Source organism: Nannospalax galili, unplaced genomic scaffold, assembly GCF_000622305.1.
Source record: "Nannospalax galili isolate Female #2095 unplaced genomic scaffold, S.galili_v1.0 scaffold870, whole genome shotgun sequence".
Taxonomy (NCBI): domain Eukaryota; kingdom Metazoa; phylum Chordata; class Mammalia; order Rodentia; family Spalacidae; genus Nannospalax; species Nannospalax galili.
In genome coordinates, this window is record NW_008329130.1 from 1,506,095 (window position 1) to 1,523,847 (window position 17,753).

At 42.5% G+C, this 17,753-nt stretch overlaps 1 protein-coding gene across 2 annotated transcripts in view; it reads right to left on the reverse strand.

Moving 5' to 3' along the window:
• Positions 1-17,753, reverse strand: part of Ube4b (ubiquitination factor E4B) — a 132,964-nt gene that overhangs the window by 26,089 nt on the left and 89,122 nt on the right. For both annotated transcript variants that reach the window (XM_008831837.3, XM_029562872.1), the window contains exons 16-20: positions 15,623-15,761; positions 9,515-9,614; positions 8,013-8,140; positions 6,806-6,904; positions 3,863-4,098 (exon numbers count right to left, since the gene is read on the reverse strand). In XM_008831837.3, coding sequence (XP_008830059.1) covers positions 3,863-4,098; positions 6,806-6,904; positions 8,013-8,140; positions 9,515-9,614; positions 15,623-15,761 — 702 coding nt within the window. The remainder of the gene's footprint in view (positions 1-3,862; positions 4,099-6,805; positions 6,905-8,012; positions 8,141-9,514; positions 9,615-15,622; positions 15,762-17,753) is intronic.

The following is a 17,753-nucleotide window of genomic DNA, read 5'->3' on the forward strand; positions in this document are numbered from 1 at the left end:
GAGAGAGAGAGAGAGAGGTTATGTGCATATGTATGAAGTTGCCCACAGAGGCATCAGATCCCCCAGAAGTTGGAGTTATAATTGGTTGTGAACTGCCCATTGTGGCTGCTAGGAATTAAGTTGGGTCCTCTGGAAGAGTAAGAACTTAACTGCTGAGCTCTATCTCCAGCCCAAATGATAAATGCTTATTGTTGAAAAGTTAAACTAAGACAATAAAAAAAGAGAAAGACAAAACTATGCATGACCTCTGCAGGCATTGCATGACAAGGGTGCACTTACCTACATGCAGGCAATACATGCATACACATAAAATAAAAATAATAAATAAAATTAAAAAAAAAATAACAACGCTATCGCCAGCATTCTGGTATACATCTTTGCTTTTTTCTTTCAAGGTATGTGCACAAAAACCGTGGACATTACTTGGCATTTTCTATACTTTTTGTTACCTAAACAATGGATGTAAAAAACAGTGTTTTTCATGGTGCACATAGGTCCACAGTATAAACTGTAATTTACCCACAATTGACAGAAAATAACAGTTAACTTTTGTTTCCACTACACTGTATTATGTAATGATGCTGCAGTGAATATTGTCATTAGTGTGTGTGCATTCCTGAGTATTTCCACTGAATGAACTAGAAATTGAATTCACAAGTAGGAGGGTAGGCTTATTGTTTATGTTATTTTTTTGAGACAAGGTCTCCCTGTAGCCATAGCTAGCCTGGAACTCACTATATAGACCAGGTTGGCCTCGAACTCACAGAGATCCGCCTGCCTCTACCTCTCCAGTGCTGGGACTAAAGGCATGTGCTACCACGCCAGGTGGTATTATTATTATTATTATTATTATTATTATTATTTTATAATTAAAAAAAATTTTACATGTATGCATGTATTGCTTGTGTGTAGGTAAGTGCACCTGTGTCATGCAATGCCTGTGGAGAAGAGGCTGTCGAATCCCCTGGAACTGGAGTTGTGGACAGTTGTTAGCTGCCATGTGGATGCTGGGATTCAAACCCAGGTCTTCTGCAAGAACAGCCTGTGTTCTTAACTGCTGAGCCATCGCTCCAGCCCCCGGTAAACTTATTAAGTTATCTTTCACTCCAAGTCTGCCTGGTAATGCAGAATTTTCCTGTGTCACAGACCCTGTTTAGGGTTAGCAAGAGGGCTGACTGGAAAATTGAAGGTTTGCTTAGGGTCTTGGTCTTTTTTTTGTTGTTCTTATCTTTTGCCAATCTCCAGCTTTGTCTTATACCCTTACAACTACCTACCAACCCTGCACTGACCAGCCAATATCCTCTTTCAGAGGTTTGGGATCTGGTTCCCAAACCAGGGATGATATTGCAAACCAAATGTCATTTGCATGGGATGTAGTCATGTAGTTCAGCTGGCAGAGCTCTTGCTGCTGTGCATGAAGGCCTACATTTAATTCCCAGCAGTACAGAAACCGGGTGTGGCTGTGCATACCAGTAATCCTAACAACTTGGGAAGTGGAGTGAGGAGAAGCTCAAGGTTGGGGCTCAGAAGTTAAGAGCACTGACTGCTCTTGCAGAGGACCCAGGTTTGATTCCTGGATGGCTAACAACCACCTGTAACTCTAGTTCCAGGGGATCTGATGCCCTCTTCTGATCTCTGAGGGCATTGCACAACACAAGTGCACCCCCCTACATGCAGGCAATATACTCATACACATTAAAAAAAAAAAAAAAGCTCAAAGTGATCCCCTGCTAAACAGGGAGTTCAAGCCTAAAATACAGGATACTCTGCCTCCAAAAAGAAAAAAAAACCTCTCAGACTCTTGGCCTGGTCCCCAGTCTTAGGAAGAAATGCCAGCTGCTACCAGCACCAATACTGTGCTACCCCAGTGCCAATGTTCCCTCTGCCTGGCTCAGTCTTCCAATAGCTATGTGACAATTTAGTATTAAATTTTCTGTATTAAAGTAATTATGTCTTTCTGTTTTCCCTTCTGGGCCACGAATGATAAAAAGAACGTAAGAGTGGATGAAGAGCTGGCTCGGTGGCTAAGAGCACTAGCTGTTCTTCCAGAGGACCTGGGTTTGGTTCCCAGCACCCACATGGAGGCTAACAACTGTCCAAAACTCCAGTTCTAGGGGATATGACACCCTCTTCTGAACTCTGTGAGGCACTACATGACATGGGTGCTTGCTACTGTTTCTAAAAAAAGGATGGTAAAAAGTCTTTCTACTTACTTTAGACTTAAGAGAATATGGGTGGGCTAGCAGAGCAAGGAAACTCTTAGTAGATGTATCAAAGGAACAGTGATGGGGGGGCGTTGTCTCTTTTTGGGACAGGGTCTCCCTGTAGGTCCAGCTGTCCTGGAACTCGCTATGTAGACCCGGCTGGCCTCGAACTCACAGAGATCTGCCTGCCAATGCCTCCCAAGTTCCAGGACTAAAGATGTATGCCACCATGCCCGGTCCATTCTTTTTCTTTTAATATTTTATTATTAAGCTGGGCATCGTGGTGCACACCTTTAATCCCAGCACTTGGGAGGCTGAGGCAGGTGGACCTCTGTGAGTTCGAGGCAAGCCTGGTCTACACAGTGAATTCCAGGTCAGCTGTGACTACAGGGAGACCCTGTATCAAAAAAAAAAAATTATTTAATGTGTACAAGAGTATTGCCTGTATGTATATAAGTGCACCTGTGCCATGCAATTCCCAAGGTCAGAGGGGGTGTCAAGATTCCCTGAACTGGAGATGTGACCATTGCTAGCCTCTATGTGGGTGCCGGAGACCAGACTGGGTCCTTTGCAAGAGCAGTCAGTGCTGTTAACTGCAGAGCCATCTCTGAAGCCCCACAGAAAGATTCTTAAACCTCTCAGAAGAGGAGGGGGATGGCTAGCACAGGTCCCAAACAGGGAGGGAGGGACATTTGTCCATGAACCAAGGAGTCTTCATACAGGTCGGACCTATGAATAGTAAGGGGCTATATATATGAGCCATGGTTTCCTGTTAAAACATGGTAAGGACAGTTCACTAAACACCAAGGACACTGAGTTCCAGGTTCATCAGAGGTAAGGACAGATCACAGTTGCTATCCTAAGGAGTATACAAACCAGCAAATGTTCCACTAGGACAATCTCACACCTTTGCTAGGAGACAAACGAATCAGACCAACAGTTTAAAAGTCAAATAAGAAATCAAAATTTGGAATATAATTCAGTCCTTAGAGGAGGCTCTCCCTGCATCACATCCCATATGCTGTCATTCCAATTGTAAGTCAGCACGCAGAACAGTATCCAACCAGTATCAGGTGCTCAGCAAAGACTATCAGTTAATGAATGAGGAGAAGACTCCCAGAAGCCCCCAGAAATCCTGATTTCACTGGCTTGGGTGAGGTCTAATAAATTTTTGGTTGCTGCTTTGCTTTTTGAGTTAAGGCCTCATGTAGATCAAGCTGGCCTTGAACTTGCCCTGTAGTCAAGGATGGCCTTGAACTCCTGATCTTTCCACTTCTATCTCCCAAGTGCTGGGATCACAGGGGTGCCCCAGCCTACCCAGCTCTGAAGAACATTTTTAACAAGTTCTCTATTTTGCTCACACACAGGGTAATCTCACTCATTAAAACACCAACTCAAACTACTGATATCAAACAGATTCTGCTAAATCACACTAGTTATGCACAATGGCCAACGCACTATTTCAACAGCCAGGGAGCAAAGAGCCAAGAGCTTGTACCTTGAGGGCTGTATGTAAACAGGTGATACTCAAAAGTGGGTGTGAGGACACTAGATGGCAGGATTGGTCATTCACCCATTTAGCTATTCATTTTAGCTCACAAGTTTAGATACTGACTTTGGACAACAGTGTCTACCACAAGGCACACCCTGCAACATACCTGTATAGAACTTCATGAGGGACGGGACCAGCAATTTGGTGGAGAGGGGATGGTTCTCAATCATCTCAAAGAACTTCTGAGTCCGAGGCTGGACGGCAGGGTTGGTCATGAACATGACCTCCACCAGCTTGGCCACTAGGTAAGGGTTTCGGATGTAGTTCTGGTTGCACAGCATCACAACAAGGAACATCACAACGTCCTGAGTACAGGGCTCGTAAAGCACCTGAGGAGAATACCTGAGCAGAGGCAAGAAGGTAAGAGGTGAGCTGCTGGGAGCTGGGGTGGGGTCGCTAATCCAGGAGGGGAACACAGGGCAAACTGGGAGTAAGGAGACCTTTGAATTGTTGAGTTTAAAGTGACTACACACATTGTAAGAACACAGATTTAGAACAAGTATGTTTATTGGCTATAGCGTGTTATATTACCTTCTGATACTTTAGAAAATAAACCAAAATTATAATCAATTTCACAAAAAGAGCCTCACTATCAAAAGGCTTTTTCTTAAGGCATGGCTTCAAATAGCTTAGCTGGGCTCCAATTCACTGTGTAGCCAACTCTGATCCTCTTGCCTCCTCCACCTTTGAAGGGCTAGGATCACAGGCACGCATGACCATGTCTGGCTTAAAAAGGTTTAGATGGGGCTGGAGAGATGGCTCAGCAATTAAGGACACTGGCTGTTCTTGCAGAAGACCTGGGTTCAAATCCCAGCACCCACATGGTAGCTAACAACTGTCTGTAACTCCAGTCCCAGGGGATCTGACAGCCTCGTCTGACGTCAGCAGGCATTGCAAGACACAGGTGAACTTACCAACAAGCAGGCAATGCACACAGGCACATAAAATAAAAAATAAATTAATTAAAAAAAAAAAGATTTTGATGAGGAGCTAGAGAGATGGCTCAGCGTTTAAGATCACTGACCGCTGTTGCAGAGGACCTGGGTTCGATTCCTAGTACCACATGGCAGCTAACAACTGTCCTTAACTCCAGTTTCAAATGATCCAACGCCCTTTTCTGACCTCCAAGGGCACTGCATGACACACACATGAGGCAATATACTCATTTACATAAAAGTAATAAAATTTTTTAAAATTTTATATATTTTTAAGAGTATGCATGTATTGCCTGCATGTAGGGAAGTGCACCCGTGCATGCAATGTCCACAGAAGTCAGAAGAGGCTGTCAGATCCCCTGGGACTGGAGTTACGGACACTTGTTAGCTGCCATGTGGGTGCTGGGATTCGAACTCAGGTCTTCTGCAAGAACAACCAGTGTTCTTAACTGCTGAGCCATCTTTCCAGGCCCATAAAATAGTTTTTAAAAAAAGGTTTTGATGAAGTTAATGTTTCAATTTGAAAACTTGTTTTAGGGTCAAGAAGATGCTTAAACAGGGAGCAAACTTGTTGCCAAGCCTGACAACAACTTGAGTGCAATCCCCATGATGCACCTATTTTAAAGAAAATTTGTTTCAATTAAAAAATAAAAATACATTTTGAAATATGATTAATATGCTTAAATTCCAAAGCTGGCTTTTTTCAGCAAGAAAACAATGTCCTTTTAAAAAAAGATTTACTGGGAGCTGCACAGATGGCTCAGTAGTCGGAACGCGTACCTGTGCTCACGTGCACACACCACACATACACATAATTTAAAAAATAATAAAATATCAATTTTTTTTTTTTTTGTCTTTTTAAGACAGGGTCTCCCTGTAGCCCCAGCTGGCCTGGAACTCACAAAGATCCTCCCAAGTGCTGGGATTAAAGGCATGAGCCACCATACCCTGCATAAGATGCAAATCTTTTTTTAAAAAAAATTTTTAATAACTACATGATTAGAAGAAGCATTTCACTACAGCTTTAACATATTCAGTGACACACTCCAGAGCAAGAGTACATCTCTTTCACAAGCGGGTGCAAGTTTCTAGGTTCACAGTTTAGTTAATATTTATACAATATTGAACTCAGTATGAGCCCTGTAAGACATAAAATTGAATGAGTTTTTAAACCTTTATAAAAGATCTCCATTTCATTTTAGAATGTATTGTTCCTTGCAGAAAGACTCATTGTTTATGCTACTAACACTGAGATGTTGGCGCATGCATTCTAATCTGTATTTGATTATTACTACTCATAATCGGTTGCACTTGGATCCTTGGCACCTGTGTATGTCTATAAAGTCATCGGGTAGATTTCAATGGTAATGTTTATCACCTCTACCAATTAATCTTTAAAAAATTAAAAAAATTTATCTATGTTTGTAAGTCTGTCTGTATGTGTATGGGTGCCTGTGGAGGCCAGAAAAGAGTATCAGGCCTTCACCACTGAGGGATTCAGCACTGAGGGCACCAGTGCTCAAAATATGTATTTTAGGAACTGAATATGACTGTAAAAAATAAGACAAAAAAACAAAACCCACCACCCACCCAAACAATCAAACACACAAATGAACAAAACCCCCCCTTGAATACCAGTTATATGGTCAAAAAATTTCTTTACAAGCTTTTTCTAATCTTGCAAATGGACAAATTTTGGCTCAAAATATAGATGTGGGTATTTCTGGTCTTGGATGATCACTGGGGAATTTATTTTATTTTTATTCTTTTGTCTTTTTTTGGGGGGGGGTCTTTTTGAGACAGGGTCTCCACGTAGCCCCAGCTGACCTGGAACTCAATATGTAGACAAGGCTGGCTTTGAACTCAGAGATCCACCTGTCTCTGCCTCCCTAGTGCTGGGATTAAGGGCATGTGCCACCACACCCGGCTTTCACTGGGGAATTTATAAACAATTCCTTCTGTTTCTCAGGGACACACCCTCGGTTATCAGAACTTCTGGAATCAGCCTAGTGCCACATGTCAATGTATTTTTAGGCCTAAATGAAGCCTGCAGATTGTTCATGACATTATGTACACAGTGTGTAAAAAAAGGATCAGAATGTAGAAGCACTTACTGTACAATAAAAAATAAAAATTCAGCAACATCTTCTACATAAAACTCAGGCAATGCTGCAAATACCTTGGGGACCTCTGAACTTAAAGGCAGTGTTATGCTGCAGGAGAGGAAAAACAAGCAGTTTACAAAGTGAAATGTCACATCAAATTATAAGAATATTATACCACTATAAAAAAATCTCTTATTGTATAATAGAGCTATTTTTTTTTTTGGTCTTTTTGAGGCAGGGTCTCCCTGTAGCCCCAGCTGGCCTGGAACTCTCTATGTAGGCCAGGCTGGCCTGGAAGTCACAGAAGTCCCCTGCTTCTGCTTCCCAAGTGCTGGGATATAAGGCATGTGCCACCATGCCTGGCTAGCTATGTAAAATGTACACCGGCAAAGAGACAACTGTGGCCTGAAAGAAACAGAATGATGGCAACAGCAGGCGTGTGCTGTCTGCAAAATATTTTCCCTTGTCTTGATTTCTCTCTTTTGTGTTTTTTTTTTTGTTTGTTTGTTTTGAGACAGGGTCTTCCTATAGCCCCAGCTGGCCTGGAACTCACTATGTAGACCAGGCTGGCCTCAAACTCACAGAGATCTGCCTGCCTCTGCCTCCCTAGTGCTGGGATAAAAGGCATGTGTCCCCATGCCTGGCTGTCTTGATTTCTTGCTAGAGTCAATGCAGTAGGTAAAACTGGAAGTAAATTAATAGGTCAGATTTGGTCACTTTGTGCAACTCCAAATGCGGTCACACTGCCACACATACATTTTATATAACATTTTCCACTCTTTCAGGGGGTGTAGACCAACCTCACACACATCTGTGACTTAGGAGCTTCATAGTAAACATTAAACAGCAATAAATTAAATCACAGTGACTGTCAACGTCCTTAGCTCACGCTGTGAGGGTCAGGCATCTTCCTGACTTGGTACTTAGGAGGGCTCTACAGCCTGTTGTTTATAGCATTCTGTTTCCAATTTACTGATTTGCTTTTTTACCAATTCAAGATTTTATACCAAATTAAAAAATATTGTCATGAAAAAATATGTACCTAAGATTATAATTAATTACCGGGGAATATTAATATGATTCCACAGTCTACGTAACATATACGTAATCTAGAAAGTGAATCCCCAAGAGGGTAAGGGTCTGGCTTTAGCTGCTGACTCTGAAGAACAACCGAGACACGCAGACAGGTGGAGGAGGCAGGAAAGAGCGCACTCACTCGGGATACGCAGGGTCCAGGATGCGGAGCAGCAGCTGAATGAGAAGGCCATAAAAATTCAGACATCTTCTCAGGAAGCTCTCGTCAAGTAAGCCAGCGTCAGCACAGGCCTTGCACCGTACCAGTTTCTGTGGAAGTAGGTGTACCCCCACCCGTAGATTAGTCCAGAGCCAAGGCCCTGCAGCACGACTAGGCAGGGCGAGGGGCCAGGTGAGGAGAATCTAGGATCTAGAGCTTCTAGGATTTCCCCTGTAACAAGCTCTTGTGTGTCAAGATCTTTTTTGGAGAAAACCACAAGGTAGGTAGGTAGGCCATGCAAACCACTGAGCACAGAGTTCAGCACACAGTTAGTGCTCGAAGTTAGTCATTATTGTCATTTTTCAGTGACTTGGTAGGGTGACGGGGTTGACAGGGAGGCCCTCTGGGTGTCAGGACAGTTAGTGGAAAAAAGCCAGACAAATTGGACAACCACTTCTGATCTGCCCTCAGGCCTCTGCCCACTAGGCTACAATACTTATCTCAGAGGACTGAGACACGTATGTACACACACAGCCATAGACGAATTTTAAACAGCTCCTCAAAACACAGCTGTGGAATATGAAGGGGCTGCAGACCCGAGTGGAAAGCCCCTGGTGTAGTCTGTACTTATTGTTGTTGTTGCTGTTGTTAATGCTGTTCTGTAGCTTAGACTGGTCGTGAACTCACTATGTAGTCCAGGCTGGCTTTAAACTCACAGCCATCCTGCTATCTCAGCCTCCCAATTGCTGGGCTTATAGGTGTGAGCCATCATGCCCAGTTGTAGTTTGTACCTTAAAGGAGTCTAGTCTATTAGCAAATGAAAACCTGAACTTTTAACTTGTCACAGGAATCAAAGAGCTACTTTTCTTTATATCCTACTAATCAACAGAATGCATGACCAGCTAATAACATTCAGCTTTATAATTTAAAGATAAAACAGAAAAATGTAGAAATTCACTATCTTTATTTTCCTGTGCAAGGTCAGTCAGCATTTGTTTTTAGCTGAGTTTTACCAGCAGGAATAATTCCATCTAAAGTCAGGTTATACGTAACACATCATTTTCAACTAAAAATGAGGAATGAGGGGCAAACGACAAAGATCTTTGTACTACCATGGGTACACTTCATCATGCATCTCCACAAAGTGTGGCTGGATGCATGAGAGCTGGTGTGAGGTAGGTGGGTTGGGGGTCAGGAGCAGCAGGTGGGCAGGTCTGTCACAGGATAGGGGCAGGATGGCGAGACGAAACTAGGGATGAGAAAACCCAAGAATTCATGTTCCTGCATAAGAAAGTACGTATTCTCTGCTGAGGTAACTATCATATGCAGAAATATGTAAGGTATCAGCAAGTTTCAGATCTTCCTATTTCTTCTTGAGGGAAGAGAGTAGGAACACTAAAATGCTCACTTGAGGTACATAATCTGGGAGAAAACCCACTACACCGTGCAGTTGGCCCACAGTTACTCCAATGAACTGTACAAACCTTAAGCTGAGTTTTACAGCGCTTCAGCATCTCACGGTGTCTGGTTGCCAGTGGGGAATCTTTCCACTGGCTTTCATTATTTTTCAAATCTTCCACAGTTCTGAAATAAAAAACTAACAGTCATATCAAAGAAAATACCCAGATATATCTTATCTATTCATTTTGACCATTCATGGACTATCAGACACAGTTTCTTTGCATTGAAGTATTTTTAGAACCAGAGCACTTCCTACTATGACAAGTTCTGATCTAACTGGCGGCATCTGTCTTTCTCCCTGGCTCGTAATATAACAATGTATATTAAAAATGCACTTCAGATTTGATGAAATTTAATAACCCTCTTTGGAAGAAAAGACATTATTCTCTTACAGTTCTGAGGTTAAAAAAAAAAAAGAAAAAAGAAAAAAGGACTTTCTTCTGAAAATTCAAAGCTAATTCAACCCAATCAACTGCCAAAGCAAATGTTGTCTGACCAGTGGCCCTCCCTCCCTCCCTATCTCCCCTCCCCTTCCTTCCCTGCTGTCCTTCCCCCTCTTGGAGTGCCCTCCTCTGAGACTGCTGCTGCGGCCTGCTATTTCCCGTCATCTGGGTGTCTACTCAAACATCTCCTGTCATGGAAAGACCATCTTCCCTCATCATCTAATATGCTGCCTATTTTTATTTACTTAAAAAATTTTGATGTACTTTAATTTTATGTGTATGAATGTTTAGCCTGCATGTATCCAAGTACACCTGTGTCATGCGATATTCATGGAGGTCAGAGGCAGGTGGTGGATCCCCTGGAACTGGAGTTATGGACGGCCGACAGCTACCATGTGGGTGCTGGGTACTGAACCCAGGTCCTCTGCAAGAACAGCCAGTGCTCTTAACCGCGGAGCTGTCTCTCCAGTACCAATGCTACCTCTTTTTAAACACTGGCTCAGGGGTTGGGGATTTTTAGCTCAGTGGTAGAGTGCTTGCCTAGCAAGAGCATGGCCCTGGGTTCAGTCCTCAGCTCCAAAAAAAAAAAAAGAAAAAAAAATAGACAAAATAACAAATAAATACTGACTCACTTACCATGATTCCACAGTTCTCTCAAGAACATATATAGAAAACCAGAGACTGCTAAATGTCTGACTATCATACTTCCCAGAGTCCTTTGCTGTCAGCATTTCTGTAAGACCTAGCAAGAGCAGACCTCACTGATGGCAGTGACTATCAAGGGGCACTTGCAGAAGTGTCTGGAAGCAGATGGTGGTAGAGGGGCTGAGGCTGTGCTATCAGGCTGAGATAGCTTGTTAATCTCTGCTCAGAGTATCATCCAATCTTTTCCAGCTATTCTAATGATTTAAATAACTCCCCATAATACTCTTTTCTGTTTATCCCAGAAAAAGCAGATTCTTTGGTCTGTAACTGAAGCATGAGTATGGTAAACAGTGCGATGGGACTTTGAGGACGCCACTTCCTGATCCTGGGATGGAACCTGTAATATGTGGCCATAAGCGGCACCAGGGACTTTGTAGATGGAAGGGTAGAAACACCTATGTGGGGAGGCCATCCTGGATTATCTGGGTGACTCAGTATTAGCACAAAGGTCCTTCTAAGAGAAAGAGGGGCTAGGAGTGAGGGGGATGTGACGATGAGGTCAGACAGGGAGATCTGGAGACATTCTGCTTCTGGCTTTAAAAATGAGGTAAGTGCATCATGAGGCAAGAAAGTGGGAAGCCTCCTGAAACTGGAAAAAGCAAGAAACAATCTCCCCGCTGAGTCTGCAAAAGGTGCAGCCCTGACTGTAGGGCTTCTGACTTACAGAGCATAAAGGTACCATTTGTGTTAAGTCACTTTTTCATAATGTGGGGTATGGCCAAAGGAACTAATATAATAACAAACATGGTTATGGGCACCACATGAGGGTACAGAGAACAGGCCCTCATGAAAAATGAGTGCCTGGAGTCAGCTTTGTAACTAGCTGGCCTTAAAGTGGTACAGATCCAGCCACTGATGGGCACAGATGCTGGCAGCCCACAGCTCTGAGTGACATCATGTCAACACAGAGATGGAGTGCTTACTTAATGCTGGAAGAGCACAGGGAAAGAAAGAAGACAGGCCCAAGGTCTTAAAAGTCTCACCTCAAGGAGGAGGCAGTGAACCATGGGGCTCCTAAGAAGTAGAGTATGGACGAACAATCACAAAAGTACAACATGGGCTATGTGACGTTCATAACCTTCCTGTATCTCCTCATGAAAGTCAGGGCAAGGGCTAGGACCCAAAGGGCAGAGTTTGGGAGAATGTGATAATTCCATATACCCAAATCTCGAAATCCCCTGAGTCAGCTTGCTGGCAGAGGCAGCTCTTATAATGACCTCACCTGAGGAGACCGCCTTGCAGGGTAAGGCAGATTTCCCTTGGGTTCCACCCCATCACCCTTCATCGCCTCCAGAACCACAACTAGAGTCAGATCAAGGGCTGCCCTGAGGAGAAATTACAAAATCACATGCAGGAGCAGATGTTTGAAGGGGGAAAATATGGGAACAAAAGGAATTGGGAAAAAATAAGGGAATAATAAAACTTCTATTAGTTTTATATAACTGTAATAGGCCCTAAGAAACAATACAAGCATTGTCCTAGCATTCTGGAAGTAAGAAGTCCAAGATGGGTCAGCAGAGATAGTTCTGCGTGTGGGGAGAGATGTTCCCTAGTCATTCCTGCTTTCTAGGCTATGGGCATACTTAAGCTTGTGACTTCAGATGTTTCTGACCTCCGCTTCCATCGTTACAGTTCTTTATCTTTTTTGGCCTTCTTGCCTCCTTACAAAGGCCTTTGTGATGATGCTATGCTGGCCCAGCTGATCCAGGATAATTTCCCCTAGACCATGGGAGGAAGTCACAGGTTCTAGGGCCTAGGATATGGACATCTTCTACCTACTGCAACCATTTTACCAGGAACATGGGGATATATGTGGGGTTGGCAGTGTGGATGGATGCTGGAGAAGCTTGGCAAGCAAGAGAGGAGCACTAACATTTCTACGGGGGCGAGACTAAACTTACTGTCACAACTGTATCCACCAGATGTCTGAACGATTGGAAAGGGTTCTAACTGTGGGCCCAACTAGCTTAGCAGAATTTGAAATGGATAGTAACCTAGCTCAGTTGCTTGGTATTTAAAAACTTAAAAGAAAAAAGGAAAAATGAATGCAATCTGGAATATTAATGAGAATTGGCCATATGTGATTTGCTCAGAAAACACTCCTCCCAACACACTCTCTCTCTTTCTCTCTCTCTCTCTCTCTCTCACACACACACACACACACACACACACACTCTTTCACCCCCACCCCCCATATACACATACTGCACTTGACTGTGTCCAAGAGGTGGCAGACAGGGCCACTGAAATGGACACACCAGAGTCCATAAGCATGATGAGATCTCAGATGACAACCATCCTGAGGTGAAGAAGCAGACTAATCCACAATCATAGTTAAAATTTGCATAAGCCTCTCTTCATGATGGATATTTGTGTGTGTGCGCACGCGCGCACACCAGGCCTCAAAGCGGCGGTCAGGGGATGGCCCCTGGGAGTTGATTCTCTCCTTCTACCATGTGGGTCTAGGGGTTCAGGATTGACAGCAAATGCCTTTACCAGATGAGCCCTCAATGACTGATATTAAAAGCTGACAAAAATCAGTAAGTGTAAGGAAACTTTGATAAAAACAAGAACAAATGTGGCCTGTAAGATACATACAGGCAGTAGAGTATGCAACATAGAAAATACATTCTTCTTAGGTCTGTAAGGCAGCTGTACATTAGTAACAAGGCTTAATGCAAGTCTTGATGAGCTTCAAAAGTCACAAATCACAAAGACTATAGCCTTTGATCACAATGCCATTTAGCTAGAAAATATTAGTAAAAGACAAACGTCCTGATATAAAGCCCCAACTATCAAATTCCATTAATTTTTTTCTCTGCTGAATAGTGAAGCAAGATATCTGGTATCTTTGTGGGGTGAACAGAAATTGAGACCTTTCCTAGAGTAAATGTGTTTTCTTTATTGAGACAGGGTCTCCCGGCAGCCCCAGTTGGCCTGGAACTCATATGTAGACCAGGCTGGGCTTGAACTCACAGAGATCCACCTACCTCTGCCTCTCAAGTGCTGGGATAAAAGGTGTGCACCACCACATCCGGCTAAGCAATATATTTGTAAACAGCCAAAAAGAAATATTTTGAAAGAAATACGACATGTTACACTAAACATGAGGGATGTATTTAAAGTCATGCTTTGAGGAAAACTAGTCTTAAACACATGTATGTACAGGAAAGGGCTGACTAGAAATGATACTTAAGTCTCTATCTCAAGAGGCAACAGAAATCCTGAGAAAAAATACAATTAAAACTGAGGCAGCTGATCCAAAAGACAATGAAATGAAGGGGAGATTATGAATAGTTTTATGCCTAAAATTTTTGAAAGTTCATATTCTTGGGAAAGAATCTGGTACACTGCCAACTCTCAGGCCTGACAACTCCAGCCCTGAATGTGAGGATGAAAAGCCCAAGTTCCACACATTCACCTTTTATAATGAATATTTAAAAAGGGAACATTTCCCAGTTAATTCCATGAGGCAAGTATAACTTTGACAAAAAAAAAAAAAAATAATCTAAGAGACACTTAACAAGAAAGGAAAACTATGGGTCAAGGTTTCTCTCAAACAGATTCAAAAATCCTAAAAAAAAATTCAGCAGCAAATAACCAATAAGATATAAAAACAATAAAAGCGGGGGCTAGAGATGGCTCAGTGGTTAAGAGCACTGGCTGCTCTTGCAGAGGACCTGAGTTTGGTTCTCAACACCCACACGGCAAAACAACCATCCATAACTCTAGTTCAAGGGGATCTGATACCCTCTTCTAACCTCCATGGGCATTGCATCACATGGGTATGCTTATATACATGTAGGCAATACACTCAAACAAATAAAAACAAGTTGAGTTTATTCCAGGACTGAACATCAGATGAAACCAATATAATTCAACCCACATCTAAAGAACAGAGAAAAGACATTAACTTGCGTGATCTGAAAAATAGGATATCAAAGTGCTTTCTGTCTCTCATCACCTGGATGAGACAAATTTCAAGGTTATAAGCAGTTTCCCCTCATTTGAGGTTTGATTTTCTATAGTTTCAGTACCCATGGTCAAACATGGTAAGTGCAGCACAACGAGAGAGAGAGAGAGAGAGAGAGAGACCCCCATATAGTCCAAGCTGGCCCCGAATTCATTACGTATCCAAGGATGACCTTGAAATTTGTCTCCACCTCACAAGTGCTGAGATCCCAGGCGTGTATGCCACCATGCCCAGTGACATAACTTTTATTACAGTATACTATTATAACTGTTCTATTTTATTATTAGTTGTAACATGCTTAATTTATCAAGGTTTGGTGGTATCTATTTTTGGCATCCATGAGGCAGCTCAGGCTACTGCTTCCATTTAACTCTGTATTAGAAATGTAGCCAGTGCACTAAGCATAAAAGTGCAGGCGGAAAAAATAACTGCGATCATTTACAATCAACATGATCAAACACGGAGAAAAAGCAAGCATCCAGGGATTAAGTATTAGAATAAAGGATTAGAGGAGGGCGGACAGAGCTAAACTCAACAAAAAGTCGAAGTGACTTCCATCAGTATTTTAAATGGCTTGTTCAAGTATTTGCTTCCACATTCCTGCAGTTTTCATTTGTCTGGAGAAGCTAGAACATCAGAAGAAATGCTTGGATTAAGCAGCCACAATGGTGCTGATGATCTGATGACTGGCAGCTGGGTCGCTAGGTTGTTTGGGCTCCTTGCACAGGCAACAGGTCTAACAGGGAATTACAGACTTGTCCTGATTATTATGGGGTGTGGGGGGGGTATAAGTGTGTGACAGTCCAGGGCCAGAGGGGCTCTGTTTAGAAGGCAGGGGGCGGCTGGAAGTAGTTCCTAGTAATAGCATGTCCAGTAGACAAAGCTGGTAATAACTACGAGAAATGCCAAAGGTTCAGAACGGGAAATCAAGCTCCAGATCATCAAGACCTGACCATATGCAGTCCACATTCACATCTATTCATCCCCAGGACAGGGATCCTGGCACATACCTATTGAGCTCCCGGATGGCTCGGAGTCTGCGGATATAGCGACGGCAACTGGGTAGGATAGAGAGGTGGTGAGCGTGCAGGGTGAGAAAGAAGCATTCCGTAGGGAATTTTGGCTCAGAAAATGGAGGCTGATCTCCATCTATGAAAAAAACCCAACAACACGATTCCCTAAGTAAAAGCAATTGCAAGCTGTAAGGAAAAAGTTCAGCTCTGAAGGAAAATAACAATTCAAAGTATTTTAGAAAGCTAAGGATACTTTCTCTGTGTGTGGCCTAAAGACAGATTTCCTAAGTGCACATGTGTGTGGAAGGCCAGAGGTTGCATTGGGTGTCTTCTTCCTCCTTTGCTTTTGAGACTGAACACCACTGAAGCTGGTGTCACCAATCAGCCAGGCTGGTTGGCCAATGAGCCCCATGGATCATCTTGTCTCTACCTACCCAGCATGGTGGTTACTGATGTGTACCACACCCAGCTTTTATGTGGGTGTTGGGGATCTGAACTCAGGACCTCATGCTTGACTATAATCACCTCACTGAATGAACCAACTCCCCACAAGAATACTTTTTGAAATTACAAACTTAAGTCATGTTGTAAGAGGAGCAAAATCCTATGAGTTTCTTTACTGGCCAGGGATCCATGTTTGCATGAATGTCCATAAGTCTTCAGGGTTTGAGATAGGGTCTCCTTGTCTCTGCAGTGGACCTGGAACTCCCTATGTAGATCAGGCTGGCCTGGATCTTACAGAGATCCGCCTGCCTCTGAGTGCTGGGATTAAAGGCATGTATGACCACGCCTGGCAATAATGTTAACTTATTAATAGATTACTGACACTTTCCTATATGTTTATGTTTTTTTTTCTGTACCATAAATAGTATTGCTAAGAAAACTACGCATAAAATTAGCTTTAGGAATACATTCTGAAAAGCAGAATGACTGAGGATACTATTTCATTTGTCTGGAGAAGCTGGAACATCAGAAGAAATGCTTGGATTAAGCAGTCGCAATGGTGCTGATGATGACTGGCAGCTGGGTTGCTAGCATGTGTGGGCTCCTTCCACAGACAGGTCTAAAGGGAAATTACAGGCTTTTCCTGATTATCTATTATATATTTCTTTTTTTTTAAATTTATTTTTATTTCATGTGTATGAGTTATGTCTGCATGTACATAAGTGCACCTGTGTTATACAATGCCCAAGGAAGCCAGAGAGGGCATTAGATCCCCTGGAACTGGAGTTATGGCTAGTTGTTAGCTGACATGTGGTGCGGAGATTTGAACCCGGATCTTCTGTAAGAGCAGCACTGTTCTTTATCACTGAGCCATCTCTCCAGCCCCTATATATTTCTTTTTAACTGACACATACTTGTACACATTTATAGGGTAGAGCATAGCACATCAATACATGTGTACAACATGCCGTGACCAGAGTGGAGTAGCTGACATTCATCACCTCACTTATCATTTCCTTCTATTACGAACATTCGCAATCCTCTTAGCAGCTATCTTGAAATACACAGCTAACTGTTGTTTTAACACAGCTATCCCGCTGTGTTAAAGAATTTCAGAGGTGATTTCTCCTCTGCTACGGTACCCTTAGCCAGTTGCAGTGCTGCAGGTGTACACAGCCCTGATACTTGGGATTTTGAGGCAGGAGGATTGCTTGAGTCTAAGAGCCTGAGGCTAGCCTAGGAAACACAGCAAGAACACATTTAAAACCTAACCGGTCAACTGTACTGCTGTTGTAGTAACTGTTTTCTCTACCAGACTTACCTTTCAAAAGTAGTATGATTTTATATTCTCCAAATTAATTTTGATTAACCAAATAAACTTACTATATAGCACTTATTTCTTTCTTTTCTTGGTTTTGTGAGGTACGGTCTCCATGTAAGCATGGATACATCCTAGGCCATGGATAACTTTTTAATATTTATAACAAACTGCCATATGATTTTGACTTTTGTAACTACACATACATTTTATGTTACCAAGAGGAGAGACTATCACCATCATACCTTCAAAATATTCCAATTTTTTTTTTTTTTTTTTTTTTTTTTTTTTTTTTTTTGAAAAAAGGGCCCTTTTTTTTTTTTTCTTTTTTTTTTTTTTTTTTTTGTGTGGGTTGTTGGGTGGTGT